Here is a 24,485-nt window from a genome sequence, read left to right on the forward strand (position 1 = left end):
CATTTCACTCTTAGAAAGAGGTGGGACTCATACCTTTATATTTTTTTGTCCACTTTGTCTTTTCCTTTATCTATCTCTTTCATTTAAAATAACACAACTTTACATCTTTTAAAATGATACAAATTTTTTCCAATAACTATTTACAGATAGCTTTCAGTTGTTTTACAAGCTGAAAGTTAAGAAAAAGCAAATAAACTGCTATTAATTAACTACAAGTTTTACCACAACATTTTAAAAACATCATCTAAAGGATCCAATTTTGTATTTCTTCTTTGAAACTCAGCATTATATATTGAAAGATCCCACACATTATTCAGTGGGTCCGGATTGTTGGTGATGCTGACTTTTGGCATAAAAAAAAGGGAAGGGCTATTGATGACGAAGCTGGAAAGATTGGACTGATCTGTATTTACATTTTACATGCCAGTGGCGTAACAATGTACTTTGCACACCAAATCTACCTTCATTTCTTTCCTTGTTTCTTGCTTGCTTGCTTTTTTAAAGCTTATAAATACTCTGCCACACATTTTTGTTATTAGGAAGCACTCGAGAAGGAAACAATTGCTCTTTTGTTGGTGCTGGCATATAAGAGCATCTATCTCGAGTTCACAAATTCTTCTTTTTTTGGTACAGCTGGCTTCTTGGCATATTTACAGCATTGAATCTCTCCCATTCTCCTATATGTCTCTTGATGCCAGACTGTACTATTCATGCTACCTTCTTGTTTAATTTATCAGCACATTCTTCTGCCCTCCTTACTCAGTTCTCTTGTGATTGAGCCTTGTTGAGGTATCTACCAAAACAACCAGAAAATCATGTAATCTATACTTTGTTTCTTTGTGATTAGCAGTATTAGCCCCAATGGCTGCCAAGTAACTTTCTGAGGAAAGTCTAGAAGGTCTACACAGGCTGGTAATCTGATATTGATTCCCTTGAAACTTTTTTCGTGGGCAAAAGATATGGAAGAAACATTTGTACCCTTTGAAGGAATCAAGAATGATCTGAGAGGAAGGTTAATGTGCTACAAGCAAGATTGGACTGGTGGAATCAAAGCAGGCTTAAGGTATATTTTCAAATTTTTTAGGCATTAGTGATCTATGTACTGAAAGATTATAATGTTTCTAGGCTTCAACCAGTGGCAGTTAACGTATAACTTTTAACAATTTTTGCTTCCCTTTACAGGATTTTGGCCCCCACCACATATATATTTTTTGCTTCAGCAATACCTGTCATTTCATTTGGTGAACAGCTAGAGAGAAATACAGGTACTGAATATTCTAGCTTCAATATATTCTTCTTTTTCCTGAGAAAAAAGTATTGAAAGATAAAGTCCTCCCAGTGTTGCACTTCTCATTCACCATAACCCTTTTTCTTTTTAGGAATATATAAAAAAAAATGAAAGAACTTAGGAAATAGGACAGTATTATTACCATACTATCAGAGCTTTATAACGTATGCCTATTGTTTGCACTTGCAGATGGTGTTCTAACAGCTGTTCAAACCTTGGTATCCACTTCTATATGTGGTATTATACACTCAATCATTGGTGGTCAACCTTTGCTGATTTTAGGAGTGGCAGAGCCTACCGTGATCATGTACACATTTATGTTCAATTTTGCAAAAGAGAGACCAGAGTTGGGCCCGAATCTGTTTCTGGCATGGACTGGATGGTGAATAAGCTTGTCTTTTGATTTTATTTTATTTTTTGTCCATGTTTTCATATGGAGACCCTTATGCAATTCTGTTCTAGTACCGTCCATCATAATGTGACTTAACATTGTCCTGCTTTCTTTTATAACTTGATTTTGTAGGGTATGTGTCTGGACTGCACTGTTGCTATTCTTACTGGCCATCTTAGGGGCTTGCTCCATAATCAACAGGTTTACCCGAATTGCTGGAGAGTTGTTTGGCCTCCTTATTGCAATGCTCTTCATGCAGCAAGCTATCAAAGTAAGAGTATTATGTCATTTGTTACTTAATACTACGTGTTCACATGAGATTAAAGTACCTGAATTATGTTGCACTTCAACCAAATTTATTTAACATTACACTATCATCTTTGTCCAGGGACTCGTGGATGAATTTAGCATACCAGAAAGAGAAAATCCAAAATCAACTGAGTTTATACCTTCATGGAGGTTTGCTAATGGGATGTTTGCTTTAGTCCTCTCGTTTGGCCTTCTCCTCACTGCATTGAAAAGCAGAAAGGCAAGGTCATGGCGTTATGGTTGTGGTAAGTGTTTGTCTTATGATCAAAAAGTACATAGATGTTTCCCTTTCCATATAACATGCCTAACAATCGAAACTTTAGTACATGGTTATCATTTGGTTTCATATGAATATAATTTGAGTTTATTACAGGTTGGCTTCGCAGCCTAATAGCAGACTATGGTGTGCCTCTTATGGTCCTAGTTTGGACAGGTGTGTCCTACATACCTTCTGGAAGTGTTCCACATGGTATCCCAAGGCGCCTCTTCAGCCCAAATCCATGGTCACCGGGTGCATACGAGAATTGGACTGTTATCAAGGCATGTAAATTACAAGTTTTCTACTAGTTCAAAGTTCACTAACAAGATGGCTTGTAAAATAAATAAAAAATTGTACTGTATTTGTTGTGAACAGGACATGATCCATGTTCCTGTTGCCTACATAATCGGAGCATTTATCCCAGCAACCATGATTGCAGTGCTTTATTACTTTGACCATAGTGTGGCATCCCAGCTTTCCCAGCAGAAAGAGTTCAATTTGAGAAAGCCATCTTCTTACCATTATGACTTGCTCCTTTTGGGGTTTTTGGTATGTCATTTCTTCATGATCCTTCATGGCTTCAGATTTTACCATTGAACTTTAATTTGTTGTGTACTCTTACTTGGTTCTTTTTCTAATGGTAAATTTCATTTTTCTGGATTGAAGACCTTAATGTGTGGCCTTATTGGAGTTCCTCCAGCAAATGGAGTCATACCGCAGTCTCCAATGCACACAAAGAGTCTGGCAACTCTTAAACATCAGGTAAATCAAGTGTAGCTTTTGTCATTTTCTCCCTAATCAATTTCTAATTGTTAGTAATATGAACATGACTAACAAAAAATGAGCAATGGTGGTACAGTTGCTTCGTAACAGACTGGTGGTAACCGCACGAAAAAGTATTGGAAAGAATGCTAGTTTAGGACAGTTATATGGCAACATGCAAGAAGCCTACCATCAAATGCAGACGCCTCTTATTTACCAGGATCCCTCTGCTCGAGTAAGTCTGCTAAATCTTCTTTTCTTTTACATTTTGTCTTTAAATCTTCTTCATTTGAGTTTCAAGCATGTAATGTGTAACACTATATACGCTTAACTTGTGGAACTAAAAAAATCATTGTTAATTCATTGTTTACCAATAACATATGACATTAAATGATATGATGTCAAATGTTATGATCAGGCACAGGGACTAAAAGAATTAAAAGAATCAACCATTCAAGCCGCTACGAGTATGGGAAACATGGACGCCCCAGTAGATGAGACTATATTTGATGTTGAGAAAGAAATAGACGACCTGCTACCTGTTGAGGTAAAGGAACAGCGTGTCAGTAACTTGCTTCAAGCAGTAATGGTAGGAGGATGTGTTGCAGCCATGCCTTTACTCAAGAAGATCCCAACCTCAGTCCTTTGGGGCTACTTTGCCTTCATGGCCATTGAAAGTTTGCCTGGAAACCAGTTTTGGGAAAGGATCCTATTACTCTTCACTGCACCAAGCAGAAGATACAAGTAAATTAAACATTCTATTTCTTTTAGCCATCTAATGTTTAAATTTAATCATAATGATCAACAAATTTCCACTTCATGTGCAGGGTGCTAGAGGATTACCATGCTACTTTTGTGGAAACAGTCCCTTTCAAGACAATAGCAACATTCACCATTTTCCAAACCCTTTATCTTCTTACATGTTTTGGACTAACTTGGGTTCCTATTGCCGGGCTCATGTTTCCTTTGTTGATCATGCTCTTAGTTCCAGTAAGACAGTACTTTCTCCCCAAATTTTTCAAAGGGGCACACCTTCAAGACTTGGATGCAGCAGAGTATGAAGAGCAAACGGCTTTACCATTCAACATTGCAACAGTAAGATTTCTTATCCAACAAGCTTAACATAAATCCATGATAGTCTATTTTTTGAGTCATTGTTATATATATATATATATATATATATATATAGGGTTCAGTGAGTGTACAATTACTGGATGTAAAAATCGGTCCAGTGTACTATGTTCTCTCGCGAGAACACAGTTATAGTTAAATTATAACTATGTTTTTCCGGGAGAACACCATTGTAATATTTATTGCACTAAGTTCTCGCAGGAGAACTTAGTGCACTGGACGGTCCAGTGACTGAATTTTTAATTTTTCCATATATATCTATGGGACAGGATCCGTTTACAAACTTTTTTTAATTTTTTTACAAATTACACTATGTTCTCCTCCAAAAGAACATAATGTAGTTTGTATTCTCCTAGGAGATTATAGTGTAGTTTGTAATGTAAACAAAAAAGTTTGTAAATATAACCTGCCCCTGTATCTATATATATTTTTGTGGTTATATTTATAATTCCATACAACTTCGTGTTTACTGTCCTAACAGCAATCAGAGTTTGGAGCTGGTGCTTCTTATGTTGGAGAAGGTGAGATCCTAGATGAAGTTATAACAAGAAGCCGTGGAGAGTTTAGGCACACAAGTAGTCCAAAGATCACAAGCTCCACTCCAACACCAAAAAATGATCCTAAAAGCCATCAGAGTCCACGTCTTTCGTTTAGTTCTCGCGTGGGTGAGCTCACCACTGAGCAAAGTCCTCGGTCTGGTGCAAGAGGTCCCCACAGTCCAAAGGCAAGAGTAGTGAGATTACCAAGTCTGGGAAGAAGTCCTCTTAACCCAGATTCAATACAGCACGAGAACAAATAATTAAACGTAAAAGAATTGCTGTCATATTATGCCTTAGAGAAGGGTTTAGGAGGCTTACTGATTGCTTCATTTCCATTTTAGTTTGCTCTTTATTTTTGCTTGGCAATATGGTTATTGTAACTTGTAAAGGCTTTTTCCTTATCCCATATACAACAGATATGTAGCCAAAGTATGGCGCTTTCCTATGTCAATTGTATTAATGAATGTTATAATAATGTGTATCATTATCACGTTTTTGTTTTAATAAATTATGACTAGTTTGAGTCTTGCATTAGTTATGAAATAGCTCTTCAGATGAGTTTATACAACAACCGGATTTTTCATAGTACTCCATCGCTTATTAAGATAATCTATAAAAAAAGAGGTTAAATGGTTGTACTTTGACTTAAATAGGTTAAATTGTGTAAAATACTTAGTGTGACATGGTCTGTTAGCCTGTTTAGCCTATAAGACATTTAATAATTAAAATATTATTATTTTATTATTTAAAATTAGTAAAATAATAATTTTATTTAAAATAAATAATATGATATAGGCCGGCCTAGAAGCTTATAAGCTCGATATATAAAAAAATCTACAGCCTATTTTTAAAAAAAAAAATTAAAAGTCAAAGTCTGTTCCATTTGATTTTATACGTAACAGGTCAAATTTAACTTAATATATATTAGGTCGTAAGTCTTATTAACCCACATGATCCGATTAGATGCCGGGAGTCCACCACCAATACATGTTATTCTAATGGGATTAATATTATCTCTAAACCTTAGCTAATACCATGGCATTCAATGAAAACATGTCACTTGTGTTTAGGAAGTGTTTGCTTGCGTGTAGATAAACTTTTGGGGTAACCTTTTCGGTGATAGTGCCGTGAAATCAAGAAGATACATCCCCTTATTGGCGGTCAAAATGACAATGATTACAACATGAAAACAAGACCGCACTTGCTAACCGAGTTTACTTGAAAAAGGCGCTTTTGAAAGAGAGGGAGGAAAAAAGCATAGAAACAACGGTGAACAAAATTTCTTTGTAAACACATATGCAAATGAAAAGAAGAGGGGGTTCCCACATTCTCAAGTACAGGAAGTAAGCGTGAGAGAGGGAGAGTGGTAATGTTGTGTGGTGTTCTAGTGGGGTTCATTGATTCATTTTGTTTAAAGAGCTTACATCTCTGTCTAATGATTACAAGATCCCTGTTTGAGTACAGATCAGCAAAAAGTTCCAAAAAAATAATAACTTAACTGATAAACAATCACTTCAATCTAAAATGATTTTTTTTAATACTTTATATTTTATTCTTTAACACACTTCGTCATGCAAAAGCTTTTTGGACTTAAAGCGTAGATATGGCACAAGCTCATTTTTTAATATTTTATTCTCCAACAAGAGTTTTTTGGGCTTGAAGCATAGATATGACACAAGCTCATCAAGCCTGTTTTTTTGATCTGCCTTGTATTTTTCTTAATTCTATCTGAAAATGGGAGGCGATGAGATTGAACTCGCAGCCTCGTAGTCACTAAAATATCATATCAAAGAATCACTCCAATCCAAAACCACCTTAATGTGATATATGATCATCTTTTTTAATACTTTATATTTTATTCTGTAACAGTAACATCACGTTAAAAAAAGACAAAAGAAGTCGATTAACATCACGTCATCACCAGAATCAAGTTATTCAAGAATTGACACATCAGTTGACCACGCACCACTACAAGCGGCTTTGTGCAGAATGTGAAGTTTTGAACAATCATTTGAAAGTAACCCTGTCAAATTTCGAGGCCACGTCCAAGCCACCAACTTCAACTTGTTAGGGTTGTATAACGCAAAAAGGGTTCCATTCATAATGTAAAAATAGAGAGCTGATACATGCTCACTTCTCCATGGAAACAGGAATTGAGTAAGTTCAAGAAAACAACACACAAAATAAATCAACCTCATGACATAGATTCAAGTCATCATGCAAGGATTTATAGTGAGTATAAAATCAATTCATGAAGGAGAGGTGGAAATGAAACACGCAACTTTTTTTATGAATGGTTGTTGATCCTCTGCTGTCTGATTTTGGCATCAACCGAAAAGACAAAAACTCATGTTGACCTACTAATAGGCTAGGTAGGGAGGTGGTTGCCTATTTTGGACCCTCTGAATTCTAATATAATCTGAATCGCGTATAATGGGAAGTAGGAACTTTTTTAGCCCATGTTTGGTGAAAAGAAAAATTTTAAAATTTATTCATAATTTATATGAGAATTGTAAAAAAAAATTAGGAAAGTCGAATTTTCGAGATTCATATTTACGAAGAAAAATTATATCTTAAAATATCATGAAAATGGGTGACATTTTGAAAAGGAAAAAATATTTCTGCAGTTAATGCAGATAAGTTATCTGCATTTATTCCTAAAACGACGTCATTTTAGTATTGAAATATTAAAAAATTTAAATATAAAGACTATTATAATCCTGAAATAAATTAAAATTACAAAAATATCATGATTTTCGTCCCAAAACAACGTCATATTGGACTTGTTGCAGATAATTTATTTGCATTAACGGCAGAAAAAACGAACCCTTTGAGAATCTCATGTGATGAAAATATTTAATAATTTTTTGGGACATAATTAACCTCAATTCACATTCCACCAATATTTTATAATCAACTAAACATAACACCAAAAAAATTAATTCAATATTTTTGTGAATATTTTAGCCTATCAGACCACTTTTTAGTAACATTATCGGGAAACTCATTTTTTCATTATATTTCTGAGAATCATGATTCCTGGATAAAAAAATATTTCTCATCTACCAAACGTCTTCTAAAAGAAATACAAGAAAATAATTCTAAAAATAAAGATAATATAAATATGTTATTTTTTCATATTTAATAAAAGATATACGGAATGATCATACACTAAAAATATTTTCCTGTACAAATATTTCTAGGTTGCTGGGTGGGGGAAAGAAAATGGAGTAAGCTAGATTCTTCATGTCCTCCTTTATCAACTTTCTTTCTTTTTTCTTTTTTTCTTTTTGGTATCTTCCTTTATCAACTTTCTTATTACCAATGGTCCAATGCCAATGCTATGTTTTTTTATTTATTTTAACTTTTTATTTCCACATGTCATATTATGTGCAACTGCATATATATATAGATAAAATTAAACAATGACAGGTCTATGGTTATGATTTCTCATATTTAATGCTTTTATTTTTTGTATGATTATGATTCTCCGCATTTAATATTTTTACGTATATATGGCAAGTATTTAACTGTTGCACGTACAGCAGCTGCAGATTAAAATTAATAAATATAAATTAAAAAAAAGATTAAGTGTAAAAAATTCAAATTATAAAAAAAATGAAAAATTAATTCAAACAAATTTAATTTATTTATTACAAAAATTAAGCATGGCATATCTCATTCTTAAATGAAAATTAGACTAGAGAGTAAAATAAAAAAATTGTCTCTTTCTTAAAAAGTTTAGAATGACATAATTCATTTTTTAATTTTTTATAAAAAATTAAAAAAGTGATAAGCAAAAGAGAAGTTAAAAAATATTTTTATGTTTGTTTTTCCCGAAAATATTATTACAGTTAAAAAATTTCCTTGACTTCAAAATTTATGTAGAGGAAAAAAAATGAATTATTTGATTCCTACCTCACGTCCTCACCGCCATAGAGAAATATTTTACTTTTATACAAATGGAATACATTGTAGATATATGGGAAAGCAAATCATTGTTCCAATACTTTGGTTTTATTTGGAAAGAAAGACAGGAAATATTGAGGGATATTGCATATGGGCCATTTGTTGCTCTGTATGGTATCAATGACTAGGCCCATGATGATATCTTCCATTAATTACCCATTTATTTTTTAGCGTTCGGCCACAGTGAGAGCCCATAGCAAGTCCTGGATTTTAATTCACTTTAGGTTAAGTGCCTATCAATATAATATCATATATTCAAATGGACCTATCAAATTTCCAGCATTAGGAAGACCCGGAACAGGATGAGGAAAAACAACAGTTAAGTGGTTCTTTCCCTGCCTAAAAAGTGGTTGGCCCATTGACCACTGCAAAAAACTAATAATAATAATAATAAATAAATAAATCATGGATTGTATCTTTGATGATATATGGAAGATGATAATAAGTGTATTTTCTTCATTTTTCATTTTATTTTACCTTATAAGGCTCTGACACATATGAAATTAACACCTTTGTCTTACACCTGTACAATGAAATATAAAGGGAAAAAAAATACTTTTATATAAAAAAGGGATTAAAGAATCTGGTGTTACTTTAGAAGCGTCACCATTTTGGTCTTTCTTTTAAAATCAAATTACTTGTATAAAACATATAAACTTTGTATGCGTTGTTAACTAGTATTATTTATGTGCAGATTATTTTGAACGAGCCAACAAAAACAGGAGCCTAGATGATGTTCCGATGAAATTGGAAGTCCTTAAGCATTGTGCATAGTACAGAAGGAAAGGCATGAAAGTAATAAACATGGAACTATGGAAGATGCTTTAATCCCATAAAAAAAAAAAATTGTATTTTTACACTCATGGTGTAAGTAACTAGATGTGGAGGAGAGAAAGCAGTCCTCATAAATGATCAACTAAAATCTATCACGCCTGAATGTTTCATTTGTTAATTGTTACACATATTTGTTTCATTGTATTAATAAACGTTGTTTTATTATTACGCCTTTTGCATCGATTTTTTTAATCTTAATAAAATAAAGAAATGGCAAAAACAAACCGATCTAAATATATCTAAATTTTTTATTTTATTTATGTGGCAACTAACAATTTCTTTTTCTATTCAATTCAGTTTAATGCAGTGTTTTAAAACTCGGACCGGTCATCGAACCGGTCGAGGTACTGGATCACTGGTTCAACCGAGTTCAACCGGTTTTACTGTTCACATATTAAAAATATAAAAATATTATTTATATTAATAAAAATTCACATATGAAAACTATCTATAAGCTTCAAAAAATAAATTAGTTTTCAATGATAGCAAATATTATATACTTCTAAGCTTCTAGCTCTAGACCGTTGAGATGAAATCATGAGACCATCAGTGTTTATCACCACTTAACTTCATGAGATCATTATAAGATGCAACTAAATTACAAAAATGAACTATACTAATCTAAAATACCTTATTATTTTCACCTTACTTTTAATCATATTCATCATAAAATATAAATATGCTTTAATTCAAGAGTTCTTATCAACAACAAAAAATTTACCAAAAATAAAATAAAAGGAAAAACCGATTTAACACGAGTCAACTGGGTCACCGGGTTTCGGCTGGGTCAACCGGTCCAATCCGGGTTGACTGCATAACCGGTCTAACTACCCGCTCGGATCGGGGAACTCACCGGGTCACCGAGTCCCGGGTCGACCCGGCCGGTCCGAGCCGGGTTTTAAAACACTGGTTTAATGTTGTTCAAATACTATTGAGAATAGAATCTATGAAGTACCGACACTTCCAAAATCCTGATGTGTCGTGTCCGATACTTTCCGACACTCTGACACTCCCCGACACTCCAACACGTGTTGTAAAGACTCAAAAAAAGGTTCAAAGGATGCGTTGTGTTGAGTTTTTAGTTTTAACTATTAAATACGTTGGATGACGATTACCATTTTATTGAGTTTAATATAAATAATTGGAATATCTTATGTTTCTTTGCAAAATTGATGGCTATTATGAGTTTATCTTCATTTTTTTGTTAAATTATTAAATATTAAATATAATATACATTACATAAATTAAAAATATTATTTAATATCAAAACGTGTCATAACGTGTCAAAATCTAACATTTTTTAAAATTAACGTGTCACAGTGTCGTGTCGTATCGTATCCCATGTTGCGTATCAGTATTAGTGCTACGTAGTTGAGAATTACTCTCTCAATATCATTTTCTTTAAGAACTCAAATTCAGAACTTAGAACCAAATTTATTATCACTTGAACCAATAAACCAACATCTTTTATATATTCATACAGTCACATTTTTTAAAGGCTTATTTATTTGTTGGGTGTGACTTTATTTTTTGAATTCATTTTGTATAATTCTAAATTTAGTTTTTAAAGGTAATACAAATTGCAAAAAATTGTAAATTTCATTAAACTTAATTTGTAGCACAGTATTCTTTTAATATTATTTAGTATGACTTCAAGATAAATCATCATTAGTATGGATCTTATTAACTAAAGTGGTGGGAACAGTGATCAAAATGTTATTTTTTGACAAAATTTTTACTCAAATATCCTGCGAACATCATTTTTTATCAGACTGCCACGTGACATAATTCGCTGCGACTGGTAGCAAATTACGTTCGCCAATGATTTTGTGACACATGACACATTTTCTTAAAAAAAAGTTAACGTGTCATAATTCGTTACTAATGATAGCGAATTTGGTCTGTAATATGACTACGTGTCACGAAATTATTGACCACGAAATTCGCTATCAATGAAAGCAAATTACGATACGTGACAGTCTGATGAAAAATTTTGTTCGTGTGGTATTTAGATAAAAAATTTAGCAAAAAGTGAGACTTTAATCAGTGTTCCAAAGTCGTGATTATTGATTATGAAGTCTGGACATACGGTACCTAACATGGATTACTTGGCCAAAGGAGGTCAATTCAGAAGGTCGATGTGTCCTCTGACTTTTACTTGCTCTCCGCAGAATTCGATTATTGTCCCTCTGAATGGTGAGAGAGCATACTGTCGGAAACACTTGTTTAACCTTTATCGATTTATAACTTTGAAGACGGTGAATATTTTTTTATATTGAAAAATAGTATAAATCACAAATTATCTATTAGTTTTAAGTTTTAAGTTGAATTAATTTTTTATATAATATTTGAATCTCGTTGTTTCGAATTCAATTCTTACAGCTCCTTTCATTTTCTCTTGTGGATTAACACGAGTAGATAGATTTATATATTGTCCATACTTCAATCCCAATAAACTCTAAAGAATAGTATAAACTATTCAAAAACTTCATTCACTAACTTAAATTTTTGAATTAAATTAATTGTTTATATTTTTCATAATTTAAAAAAGTTCAATAAAAATTAATATTACTTCTGCAACTGGAAATAAAATGATTTCATACAGCTATAAAACAGTATAGTTTTGGGATTAAGGAAAAAGAATAAAGTATTTTAATAAAATATATATTATTTTATTCTCAAAAAGAAGTCAAATTCACGTCTTTCTCTTTCTTTTTGTCCATTCTCTTCCTTATAATTTATTTTTTTATCACATTTAAAATAACATAGCTTTACGTATTTTAAAAATGACACACATCTATTTCATTAAAAATAACACAAACTAAATTACCAGCTTAGCACGAAATTGACTTCCCTCTATTCTACTATGCAGTTGCCCTTCCTTATCTCCGTGCGTGGTATGAAGTTTCCCCCCCCCGCCCCCATCGCTTGAAAGTTGAATCCATTAAAATAAATTCGTGACTCTTCAAAAATGGATTTCACCAGCAAGGCCAAGGAGGACTTGATTTAAAGCATGTTACTCTATTGTAACATTCGTCACATATATATACAGAGAGAGAGAGAGAGAATCAAAATTAATTTCAGAAAGAAGAAAAAAGAGAGATAATATATAATGATGAAAACGCGAGCTAGAGAGCGAGGTTGAGGTCGAGAGAATGGCTTTGGTGTTGGTCCATCTCAGGTTTGTCAGTGGCAGGTGTTGTTGGAGATGTAGATGGAGATGGAGTTGGAAAAAGCAAAGGTGGCCTTCTAAACCCAACCTCGTTTGTAAAATCACTCCACTCAAAACATGGTACCCAAGTGGTGGGTTGCTCTGTCTTCATCTTCCTCTCACTAATCTTCTCCAACTCTTCCAGTTCCTTTCGTCGTCGATCGCGTGCGTCTCGGAAGCTCCGCAACAGCGAGTAAAACTTTTCCATTTTCATCTCTTCTTCTTCTTCTTCTACCTCATCATCCTTATCGTCACCATGATCGTCCTTTCTCTTTCTTTTCTTATTTTCCATGTGAGAACAAATGGATTAATTAATTAATTAATCTGCATAATACCCAACCCAAGGAAAGATCAAAGACCAGCATATACATCTAAAGCAAAGAACGGCTGAAATATATATATATATATAGGGTCAAGATCATTTTACACCGGTGTAAGTTACACTCTCAATCTTTTTCTTTGATCTCATTTATATCTAAAGACTCTAATAGTAATGTGAGCCATTGAATACAAGTGGATCAATGATCAAGATTGAAAATACCTTGACTCATATATATATATATATAAAAGAAGTAAGATGAAGATAGATAGATACCATGTCTTATGTCTTTGGCAGCGGCATCGACGTGGGCTTGTGCAGAGTTTACGAGTGTTCTTATGCCGTGTCTTGAGTTCCGCTAATGATGGTTTCCTTTTATAAACAAAATAAAGGTATACTGTGACCGAAATTTTGATTAATAAAAGTTAAGAATACTTCACGGGTAAGTTAAACTGATAGGAATTACTTCTTCATGGCTTCACTGAATGTCATTTCAAAGAATACAATTTATATTTTTTTAATAATCTTAATTATGTATTTTTTAGAAATATATAGTTATAATGTTAAAGTTATATTTTTTTTTCTCTCTTCACAAATTATATGTCAATGTAAAATGTCAAAAAAAATATAATTTTAATATTATGATTATAAATTTTGAATATATATAATTAAAAATTACTAAAATGACGTGAAATTGTGTTTTTTAAAAAGACGTTCCTTTTTCCTTTCTTTATTTAAAAGTGAATAATATTGTTGAATTATCTTAACATTAATTTTAGTGAATTTTTTTCACTTTTAGCAGTTTTCTTTTTATTAATACAACATATTAATCTGGGCATTTATTTTTGGGAAATATATTTCTTATATGCTGTAAAAAAATATTTTTGCAGCAATAGATTATAATTATGTATTTTTAGGAATACATAATTATAATTGACAAATTATTTTTTTTCTCTCTTTACAAGTCAGCAAATAATTTTTAAAGAGAGAAAAAAAATTTAAAATTATAACTATGTATTCCCACAAATACATAATTATAATTAGTCATTGTAAAAAAATAAAAAAATAAATTGGAGCAACATAAAAAAAAAGACGCTTTACTTTTTTATCTTAATTCTTTATTTACATTTTTGTTGACTATTTTTATGAATTTTTTAACAAGTATCTTAATAATATTGTTAAGAAAAAACAAAAAAATATTAAATATTAAATAAGAATTAAACAATTAATATATTATAAATTTTAAAAGTTTTATTCATAATTTGTATTTTGTATATTAATTTTTTTAACAAGTGTCTTTAGAACAATAATTAGCAAAAATGTTATTTATTTATATTTTTTAAATACATCATAAATAATATTTGACCTAAATATTTTTAACACAAATTTAAAAAAAATAGTATTAATAAAATTTATTTAACAATTTCTTTTGGTTACCAAAAAAAAAAAACAATTTCTTTTAAGAAAAAATGCCCATACGCCCATAAACCTTTTCCTACTATCATAATTTTCTTTTTTGGTACATATATAGCCTTCATAAATATTTAATTCTAAGTGAAATGTTGGTCAAATTTGTAATATTTATAAATAGATCCTTCATTTATAAGGTATTATCATTTTTGATTATATGTACATATTAGTAATACACGTAGCACCTATTTCTTGTACATACTTTCTATAAAATATTTACAAAAAAATAAAATTAGAAAGAAAGTAAAAATTATTTTTATTTAAAAAATGAAGCAATGAATGGTACGATTTATATTAATAAATACATGCGAGTTTGAACAATTTTCTATAAGCTCACAAGCAAAAACTTATAAGTTTAGAAAAAAAATTAATAACTTTTATTTCCAATTTAAAAGTTTATTGTAGTTATTTTAAAATAAAATATAGTTTTTTCGTTTTTGCATACATTGATCGAAATTAAACAAGTAATCTAATATAAATTATCAAAATTTCTTAGCACTAAATTAATTCTAATTGCTTAAAATAAAGGGTTATATTTATCTACTTTTACATAAGATAACTACATTTCCTACACACACAAGCTAGGTGGGTCCCATTTCTTTTTTTTCTCTCTCCTCTTACTTATGGGTCCCACTTACAATCTTGTTTCTACAACATAAGATAAGCATTTTCCTACAACATAAGAAAATTATTTCCCTAAAATAAAATATAGTTAGTGATTGACACGACTGACGACTTTGTTCATTTCTCCTAACAGTAAATTTCACTATTTTTCCCTTTTGTTTGTCAAAAGAACAATGCGGAAGTACTATTAGAAGTGTTTGGTATCGGGATTTGGTACGGAATGATAGAAAAGTGAGGTGTAGAATATTTATTTATTATGTTTGATATGAGTATTACGAATAAAATGTCAATAAATTTTTTTCCCAATATTTTTCTTTTTAACTACACAAAGGCAAAATATTATCCCACTTAATCTTTAGTATTTTTTTTTTGCCATGGTCTTGGATTTTAAATGTAATATATTGAGTCAAAAATACCCTTGTAATATATATATCTTGTGTAAAGAGATTGCCCATGGTCTTTGATATTCTGATAATTTCAATTTACATTCCCATCAATATTTTACTATCAATCAAATATAGCATCAGTAAAATAACCCAACTTTTTCGATGAAATTTTGATCAACCAAATACTTTTTCATAACTTACTCGAAATAAAAAATTTCCTATCAAATCTTCAACAATCTTTTTTTCTCGGTTAAAAAAAATATCTCTAATGTCAAACGCTCCCTTAGGGTACAAGAGTTTCTCTTAAATCTCTAGACTATTAAATTAAACTTTTTAAATATGTTAAATAAATCTATAATATTATATTAAATATCATATATAATACTTAAATATGTCAATCCGTTAAATTTAAAAAAAAAATCATAAATGGTTTACCAAAAAAATTCCATAAATGTAAAACTAGCGTACTTAATTAAACAAACTTGTAAAAAGTCTTAACTATTTTTTTAAAAGGATAGGTTATTGTACCTATTATTTTCAGTGGTTAATTTTGCCTACCACTTTTCAACACCATTAGATCAGAATCTATTGTACACTTATTATTTTTCTCTCCTATTGAGATTCTGATCTAACGATGTTGGAGAGTGATAGACAAAGATAAACAGAGAAAATAGTAGATAGAATAACCTATACCTTTTATAAAACGAGTTAAACCATCTTACATTTTAAAAAACACACGAAACTCAATTTAATCTCTTAAAAAAAAGTCAATTCGTGATTTCTCTAAAATTCAAAATAGATCTATGTTAATTTTTTTGAAAGACTAATATGGGTTTTCTTTGAATTTTTAAGGGACCACAATTTTAACTAATTGAATCTATTTTAAAATATTTGAAGGATCACAAATTAATTTTTTTCCTAAAGAATTAGAATGGATCCCATATTTTTATGGAGAAGGATATTGTAAGAACCAATTAGTATTACTACCAATGTTATTAACAATCAATTTCACCGTTAGATTGATTATGTTGATCCAACTGTTATATTTATTTTCATATTTGTATGGTTATGATTCCTCATATTTAATACTTTATATATTTTTTACCTTTGTATTGTTATGATTTCACATTAAATATGGAGAATCATAACCATACAAAGATGAAAATATAACGGTGAAATTGTTTAGTAGTAAAATTAATAGTAACACTAATTAGTTGTTACAATATCCTATCCTTTTTTTTCAGTTAAACAATAAAGGAAAAATATTTGTACTTTTAAAGGATATAACTTTGTGTCTTTTTATATCATAATTGTTGATTTTCGTCAATCAATGATTAAGATTTATTGAATTTTATTATGAATTAATAATTAATTAATAAATTTTACTCAATAAATCATAATCATTGGTTGACAAAAAGTAATGATTATGATCTAAAATGATACAAAATTTTATCTTTTAAAAACACAAGTATTTTTCCCAATAAATTAAGCTATTAATTTTCAATAAACTGCGTAGTTTAATCTTACTCTATTGTAGAGTTGTTGGGGATTGGCATCGTTTCATCACGATTCACGATGATCACGTAGGTGGACCTCTGATATTTGAAAATTAGACCCGCGACGACTTGATCAGAGTGGTTCATGACGTACCTTGCTGGCGTCAGAACCTAGTGCTTGCGGTGCGTGTGTATACGTGCGTCAGAACCTAGTCATAAATTATTCATGACCACTTTTCTACTCCGTAATTAGTAAGAAGATGAACACCATCTCTACGGCTCACATTAGAGGAGGCATGAGATAGGGTTTTTTTACCATTATAATCTTTAATTAATAATTAATTACTAATTTGACCTTTATTTAAAACTAATTCGAAAATTTAACCCCTTCAAAAAACATAACACCAATCTGCCCATGTTTGACCGTTGACCATGAAGCTTACCCGGGTACACCCCTCCCTACCCTGGTATTTTTTGAAATTTTTTATCTACCCGGGTAGAGAGGGGTGTACCCGGGTAGAGTTCTTGAATCTTAAAAAATGGTTGAATTAGTTATCCGGGTAAGAAGGGTTGTACCCGGATAAACATCCAGAGTAGCGTTTTTATATAACCGAGATGCTAAAAAGTTTCTTTTTCCAATTCATATTCTCCTCGGATTTATATTTCTATCAGGTTAATGAAAACGCAAAAAATTGAAGCACCTTCTGATTACAGAAAACAAAATGAAATTAGTAAAAAATTAATACAACATTACCATGTAATTGTATCCCCTAGTTTCTCTAATCTTCCTCAACATCATTTGGATTCAGCTTCCAGTATAAGAGTCCCAATTCTGCAAAACTCACCATTTTTCTGCAACGTCACAACTAAGTAAAACTATAGATAGATAGAGAGAGTAATGACCTGCTAATTGGTTGATGGAAACAAATTCATTAGGGCTGCCATGGCGAGGAAGCCTTGGATCTTCGTTGCTATCGTCCATGAACCATGCCTGTCACAGTTTTTTTCATTTATATAAAAACGCTACTCTGGATGTTTACCCGGGTACAACCCTTCTTACCCGGGTAACGAATTCAACCATTTTTCTAGATTCAAGAACTCTACCCGGGTAGATAAAAAATTTCAAAAAATACCAGGGTAGGGAGGGGTGTACCCGGGTAGCCAGGGGTGTAAATGGGCTGGGCTGGGCTGGGCTTTGGCCATCCTGGTCCAAGCCTACGTAAAAAAAAATCTAGCCTATCTGGCCTACTGGCCTATTAAAGGCTTTATTTGTAGGCCAAGCCCGACCCATTTTCAAAAATAAGAAAGCCTGACATGGCCTACAGGCCTTGTAGGCTTCCCACTATATATACTAAGCAAAAAAAAAAAAATTGTATAGAGCAAAGAAAGTTTCATTCATCCATGCACTAGTACTTCTCATAAGAAAAAGATGACAAACAAGAAAGAGTCAACATAATACCTCAGCTCTATAATGTATATCATAGAGGAATAAAGTCAAAGAAATGAGAAAAATAAGAAAAATACAATTACTGGATGCTGAAATAAAGTCTACAAGAGAATGTCATTCATTTAAAAATCTTTAAACCACCATCAAGACAAGGGAAATAAGAGTATTATTGAAAGATCTTCATCAGTAACATCATAATCCAGCAAGGTACCCATTGCTCCATGGTATTAAGTTGCAACAGCATGTAAAATTTGGAGACATTAGACAAGTTTTTCTTTCATAAAATAAAATAGCACAAAAAGTAAGAGATATTGGTATTTAGTACTTTGTGTCTTTGCCACATAAAATAAATATTATTTTATTATTTTATTTTCATAAATTAAATAGGCCAGCCTACAAGGCTGTAGGCCGGGCTTGACAAAATTGGCCTATGGCCTATTTATTAAAAAAGCTTTTTTATAAGTCTAAGCCTACTCTACTTTTCTGAAAGGCCGAGCCTGGGCTGGGCTTAATGTAGGCCGGGCCGTAGGCTGGGCTGGGCCAGCCTGGCCCATTTACACCCCTACGGGTAGGCTTCGTGGTCAACGGTCAAACAGGGGCAGATTGGTGTTATGTTTGTTGGGGAGGGTAAATTTTTGAAATAGTTTTGATTGAAGGGCAATTTGGTAATTAATTATTAATTAAGGGTCATAAGGGTCAAAAAGCCCATGAGATAGGGTTTAAACTTGCAGAAAATAATACATAATTAATTATGGGATTTATACTTCTTATGTAATATAAGGTGAGATTTTTTGCAGCACACACATACTCAGGTGGACCCCATTAAAAAAAAGTAAATAAAAAAATTAAAAAAATTAGCACATAAAACGATGTGAGTTTGACATGAGAAGGCTCTTCTTATGTTGCATAAGAAGTATAAACCCCATTAATTATATGGTAAAATTATAGGGGTTTAGTTTTCGAGCAAGAATATTTTAACTACTAAAATCTCTCACTACTAATTTACTACCCATTATATCACCATTGGATCAAAGAGAGAGAATATTAAAAAGTTTTTGAAGAGATAGAAAATATTAATCTAATGATGATTAGATAAGTAATAAGTTAGTAGTAAAAAATTTTGGTAGTTAGAAGAAAACTACTTTCATACGGATTATACAAGAGAATAGGTGAGAAAAAAATCTAAGGTGAGAAAAAAAAATCTAAACTGAAGCTCATTTATGATTGTGTCTGTAGAAATAGATCATATTTTACAATAGCAGAAGAAAATTCTTCCCCAAAATTATATAAACATGAAACGACATGTATATACAAGTGTGTAAATAAAAATTTTCAATTAGTTACACATCTGACTTTGAGTTTTAGTTGTTTCAGTTCAATTCTTAAACTACTTCTTTTATTTTTGTATTTCCTTTACTGTCCAAGATTAAAATGCATAATACATGGTTGAAATCTTGAAATTGATTACACTCTCGATAATTTTTTCATACTTTTTACTTTTTAATCAAATAAATTTTATTTAAGTTAAAATTATTTCATGATACTTTTATTTATATATTTATGATTATTTAATTTAATAGAGTATAAATAAATAATTTAAGGTACTAGTCAACCTGTGGATAAAAAAAGATGTATTATTATATCAGTTTTATTAGAAAGGACAAAAGTTAGAAAGCCACAAATTAGTGGATTACTGTATTTTATTTTATTTTTAAAGATAAAAAATTCTCCAATAATTTTCTTTAGAATCACTCATCAGCTTAAAATTTTTTTAACCATTTATTTTCTTATGATTTTTTTTATCCAATTCAACTTCTGACAGGTTAAAAATTAAATTAAGCTGTTCATGTTGCCCTAATAGAAAGAATTACTGATTTTCACTCACCTTTATCAGAGATAAGAATTTTATACTGCAATATTATTTCTTTCTTCCAACTTTGAATGTTTTCTAAAATTTAAATCAAATTATCAAAAAAAATATTTATTCAATGATATTAAGAGAAAAATTACAATAAAAATTATAAATTAGTAACTAATTTCAAGCTTTCAATAAGATAATAGTCACAACATCGTTGTTAAAATAATCAAGACTTAGGAAATTCAAACTCTGATGGTGCCACGTGACATCATCATCCTATGAGACAGGCTAAATTGGACGGTAAGTCCTTGCCCTACTCATTTTTGTTCGACGCAGGCAAAAACACTATCAACAACAACAGGTACTGAACCCGCCGATAGGATCCGCAAAAAACGAGACATGTTTTTATTGATAACGAGTCCTATTTAGTGATATTATGCTATATTGTTTCTGAAACTTGACATTTTAACAAATAAAATACTAAAACATGACATTGTGATCATTATCGCCTATGGATGAGTCCATGGAGAGAATTTTTGGTAAAGCGGAAGTACGGGCTCCCAAAATAAAAAAGAAAGAGATAAAATTGAAAAAAAATCTTTTATTTATGAAAAAAGATCACTGCATAAATGATGACACGGAAGTATAATAAATTTTTCGGAGTGGACGACTGTAAGGTGGCGTTTGATACGCGGAATTTTTTCGGAATTCCAGGCAAACTGTATTTTTTTAAATTTTTAATTTTTGGATATTATTATAAACTGAATGCACAATCATATTTTTAAAAATCAAGATTTTCGGAGAAATAAAAATTTCTCCTGTACCAAACGTAATCTAAAAGACTAAATTATGAAAGCTGTCTACACTGTAATGATGGTGGTTGTCAACAAGCTAGGTCGAGCAATTATGATCCATATTGATGAGTCGCTCCGAGCCACGCGAAGGCTTTGATGAGGCCGAAGAACTTTTCGATCTTTGTTTCATCATATTCTTCCGCATTCCTGCGGTTCTTTCTCTTTATGCTTCTTTGGTATTATTTAATGGATTGAGTTATATTTATAAATTTTGCGTTTATAAACTTAATTATATATTATAAGTTGTACACTTATGAGTTTATGTATTGTAGATTATAATTTTATCTCTGATATATATATATATATATGAATAAGATCTATGAAGGACCATGTGAAAAGAAGAAAAAAAAATATAAAACTAACATACTTTTAATATGTATATAAGATAATTTTATCTCTTATAATATAAGAGATATTAAACCCTATTTAAATTCATAAAGGGCTGGGTTTTTAAAACTCAACTAACAATATTTTTGGGGCTAATGCTAGACATGCTTATTTTAGAACTAGACAGCTAGACACGCGAGAGGATACGAACCACGTATCTCGGGTTCGATCTTCTCCGCCTTTCACTTTTTTTTTAAGTGGAATTTCTTAGCACATGTAGGCTGAGTCTGTTGCATTGTCCACTCTTCAAACTCAATGGGCTCTTGTGAGGGGGCGTGTTGATATATATAATCCCAAATTGGTTGTATGAGCAACTAATGTAGAGTTTATAAGGCTTGGGCACTCCCACCCTTTGAGCTAGCTTTTGGGTAGTGTATTTCAAGGTTCTTTACGTAGTATCAGAGTCAGGCTCGCCGCCCCCCGCTGTAGAGTTTATAAGGTCTTCCGCGCTCAAAGTTCTTTACAGCTTATGAGGACGCCTGGTCCTGAACAAGGAAACAAAAGTTGAAAGAAAATCTGGAAAATGGATTCTGTAACGCTTGGAAAATAAAAGGTTTACAGAATGTGTCGTGCACCAAATAATCCGGTTTGATATTACTCTCATCGTACGTTTAGGGGGAAGCCTATAGCTGGGGATCATCACCAATGGGTTAAGTTAGATGAAATATATTAAGTGGATCCAACACCATATCTCAACCAAAAATCTTAAGGTATTGGATTTATCGATCCTTCCACTAATATATTTTTATCCATTATCAATAGCTGTGGGATTCATCACACTTTGAATATTTCGACTAAGCTTGAAATAAATTGGATTTGGAAGAATGTTCTGCTATTGTTCTGCAAAATAATTAGTGGACTAGAAGAACTGAAAAAAAAGTGGAGCAGAAAAAAGAAGGCACAGTGGGCCTAAAAGCTGAAAGGATAATTTTACCAAGCATTTGGAAGGAGCAGAAGCACTAGCATTGATGTAGAACTCAACAAATTCTCTTGCATTCTGTGCTCGTAACAGTTATAACTTCTATCAAGATTGGGAAAAAAAAGGTGTGTTTGGTGAGTGGCAATTGGATATAGCCGGTGCACCATGACCTTTTCTTGTTGAACAAACATACATAAGATTCAACATCATGCTATATTCCTTAATTAATTCCCAAATAATTATATATATGTGTACATTTTTTCTTTACATAATCTGACAAAGACTGAGGAATTCCCTCCATCAAGCAAAAAAGTGGTGGAACGGTTAGTGTCTGCAAATCTCTATAAGCATTCCAACAGAAAGGATCATGTACTATATCTCCTTGAAAGGGAAGAAGCTCAATATCTGAGAGCGTTAAGTTGGTGCATGGGACAGAGTTACTGCAGGTAAATAAAACGCATAGGGGGGCTCCTTTATCATACGTTCCCTTGATGTTTGTGTAAAGAATATCTGACACAAGCACTGCAGAGGTCTTGTTGATGCAATCCTTAGTGAGGCAGTAGAACTGGTCAATTATGATGGGATTTCTTACTCTAACCATGTCAATATTACTGAATGCCACTCCAGATACAGATCCTGATCCACCTTGCCAAGCAGTGGAGGTATATTTCAATTTGGATTTCAAATCTTTCAAAAAAGCACATTTAACGGTAACAACAATACCACGTTTAGCTTTCAACTCCACTAAATTTTTTTTCATTTGTTTTGTTTTGGGGGGGCTCCCCTTAGCTCCGCACCTGTTGCCAAGTCTTGATTCTAGCCCCATTATCTGACACTTTAATAATTGAGTCTCTCACCATAATGTTTCTCACACAGGCTCCAGAGTTATGATTTCCCAGACTACCAATGCTGAATAAGTTAAAAACATGACTAGTAGAGATGTTATATCATTCATGTGTTTTCCTTATTAACTTAATTAATTCTTTAGGATGATTAAAAGTACAAGGTAGGTTAGCTGAAGCAAAAGTTAAAGGGAGTATTTGGATTGTTTTCTGTTTTTATATTCGGTTAATAAGTTTGTTAATAATTGCGTAATATCTTAAGCAAAAGTTAGAAGAGTATTTGATTTGTTTCTTTATTTTTATCTTAAGTTTATATATAATTCGTTAAAAATAGCAAAATCGCTACCTTGTTTTTACTGTTCTCATGCACCTTCTATCAATGCCTTTTGATGAAATAGCTTAGGAGATTAAAATTCCTCTTGAAAGCAAATAATAGGTTACCTAATTCCATGACCAGGTCTACATGCAGTGTTCTTTATATCAACTTCATGGCAGCCAGATCCAATGGACACACAGTCATCGCCTATAAAAGATAATTCAGCAAACATACATTATTAATGACTTTTGATGCAATAGATGAGGAGAAGTAGAAGAATTTCTTGTGACTAACCATTAGAAATCACAGAACTATATATTTTCACGTAAAATTAAAATATTGATTTGGTAATGTTAATATACAATATCTTATACATGTAATGTAACCGTCCATCCACCCTGAAGTTGAAAATTCATCTTTCTGCTTTGCTTCCACTCGATCAGAGCTCTTCAGCATACTGCCTATAGGTTTCTTTCGCGGCCCAAATGATGACAATATTTCTGGTCAGGGTTTCTAAATTCCTTCTGCTGCTGATACCCAATGATTGCAATTTAGTATTTTTGTCTTATAAATAATGTGCATAATTTTAAAGTTTATGGATTAAGTCACCTTTAAAGCCACCATAAAGCATTTTATGGCCTTAAAATGGTCTTAATGCGTGGTAAATAAATGCATACGTTTCCAGCAACATTAGTGGCAATAAACTGACACATGTTAGTGATGTTATTCAGTTCAATCGTAATATCACTTTTGTCAAACTAGTGTTTAAACTCGAAATATCTTTCATCAACACAATTCGATCCTGATCAGGTGAACCATCACTAGCACTTTTTTGAATTACATAGGAATGCTGCTTGTCACCACTTTGAAGCGA

The 24,485-nt window shown here is 31.7% G+C and overlaps 3 protein-coding genes across 4 annotated transcripts; 1 reads left to right on the plus strand and 2 right to left on the minus strand.

Moving 5' to 3' along the window:
* The first annotated feature begins 601 nt into the window (after window positions 1-601).
* LOC133309432 (probable boron transporter 2) lies at window positions 602-5,099 on the plus strand. Of its 2 annotated transcripts, none has more exons than XM_061510198.1 (12): window positions 602-1,063; window positions 1,183-1,265; window positions 1,478-1,670; window positions 1,812-1,950; window positions 2,068-2,233; window positions 2,362-2,528; window positions 2,623-2,796; window positions 2,914-3,009; window positions 3,107-3,244; window positions 3,428-3,753; window positions 3,837-4,104; window positions 4,622-5,099. In XM_061510198.1, the coding sequence occupies exons 1-12, from the start codon at window positions 960-962 to the stop codon at window positions 4,937-4,939; spliced, it is 2,172 nt and encodes a 723-aa protein (XP_061366182.1). In that variant the 5' UTR covers window positions 602-959; the 3' UTR covers window positions 4,940-5,099. The 2 variants fall into 2 exon arrangements, with proteins under 2 accessions (XP_061366182.1, XP_061366183.1); XM_061510199.1 differs by having other exon boundaries at window positions 3,107-3,238; window positions 3,434-3,753.
* A 7,367-nt stretch (window positions 5,100-12,466) lies between these two features.
* LOC133309526 (protein NIM1-INTERACTING 1-like) lies at window positions 12,467-13,348 on the minus strand. The gene is made up of 2 exons (XM_061510312.1): window positions 13,289-13,348; window positions 12,467-12,973 (listed from the first exon to the last, which is right to left on the minus strand). The coding sequence occupies exons 1-2, from the start codon at window positions 13,289-13,291 to the stop codon at window positions 12,611-12,613; spliced, it is 366 nt and encodes a 121-aa protein (XP_061366296.1). The 5' UTR covers window positions 13,292-13,348; the 3' UTR covers window positions 12,467-12,610.
* An 8,653-nt stretch (window positions 13,349-22,001) lies between these two features.
* LOC133309473 (polygalacturonase At1g48100) lies at window positions 22,002-23,933 on the minus strand (the record flags this gene model as incomplete). Its single annotated transcript, XM_061510256.1, has 6 exons — window positions 22,002-22,019; window positions 22,469-22,536; window positions 22,709-23,107; window positions 23,262-23,362; window positions 23,737-23,818; window positions 23,906-23,933. Coding segments are annotated over 6 exons (696 nt in total), but the record flags the coding sequence as incomplete, so codon positions are not given.
* Between the last annotated feature and the right edge of the window lie 552 nt (window positions 23,934-24,485).

This window comes from Gastrolobium bilobum, unplaced genomic scaffold (assembly GCF_033153095.1).
Source record: "Gastrolobium bilobum isolate Gb01-03AN ecotype WA unplaced genomic scaffold, APGP_CSIRO_Gbil_v1 utg2122, whole genome shotgun sequence".
Classification (NCBI taxonomy): domain Eukaryota; kingdom Viridiplantae; phylum Streptophyta; class Magnoliopsida; order Fabales; family Fabaceae; genus Gastrolobium; species Gastrolobium bilobum.

What these genes read in the sequence shown, in the direction of transcription:
- LOC133309432 (XM_061510198.1), top strand. Translation starts at nt 960, where the DNA reads ATGGAAGAAACATTTGTACCCTTTGAAGGAATCAAGAATGATCTGAGA. An exon ending in TCATGCAGCAAGCTATCAAA is followed by an intron (nt 1,951 to 2,067) that starts GTAAGAGTATTA and finishes ATCTTTGTCCAG; the next exon opens with GGACTCGTGGATGAATTTAG. An exon ending in TGCTCCTTTTGGGGTTTTTG is followed by an intron (nt 2,797 to 2,913) that starts GTATGTCATTTC and finishes TCTGGATTGAAG; the next exon opens with ACCTTAATGTGTGGCCTTAT.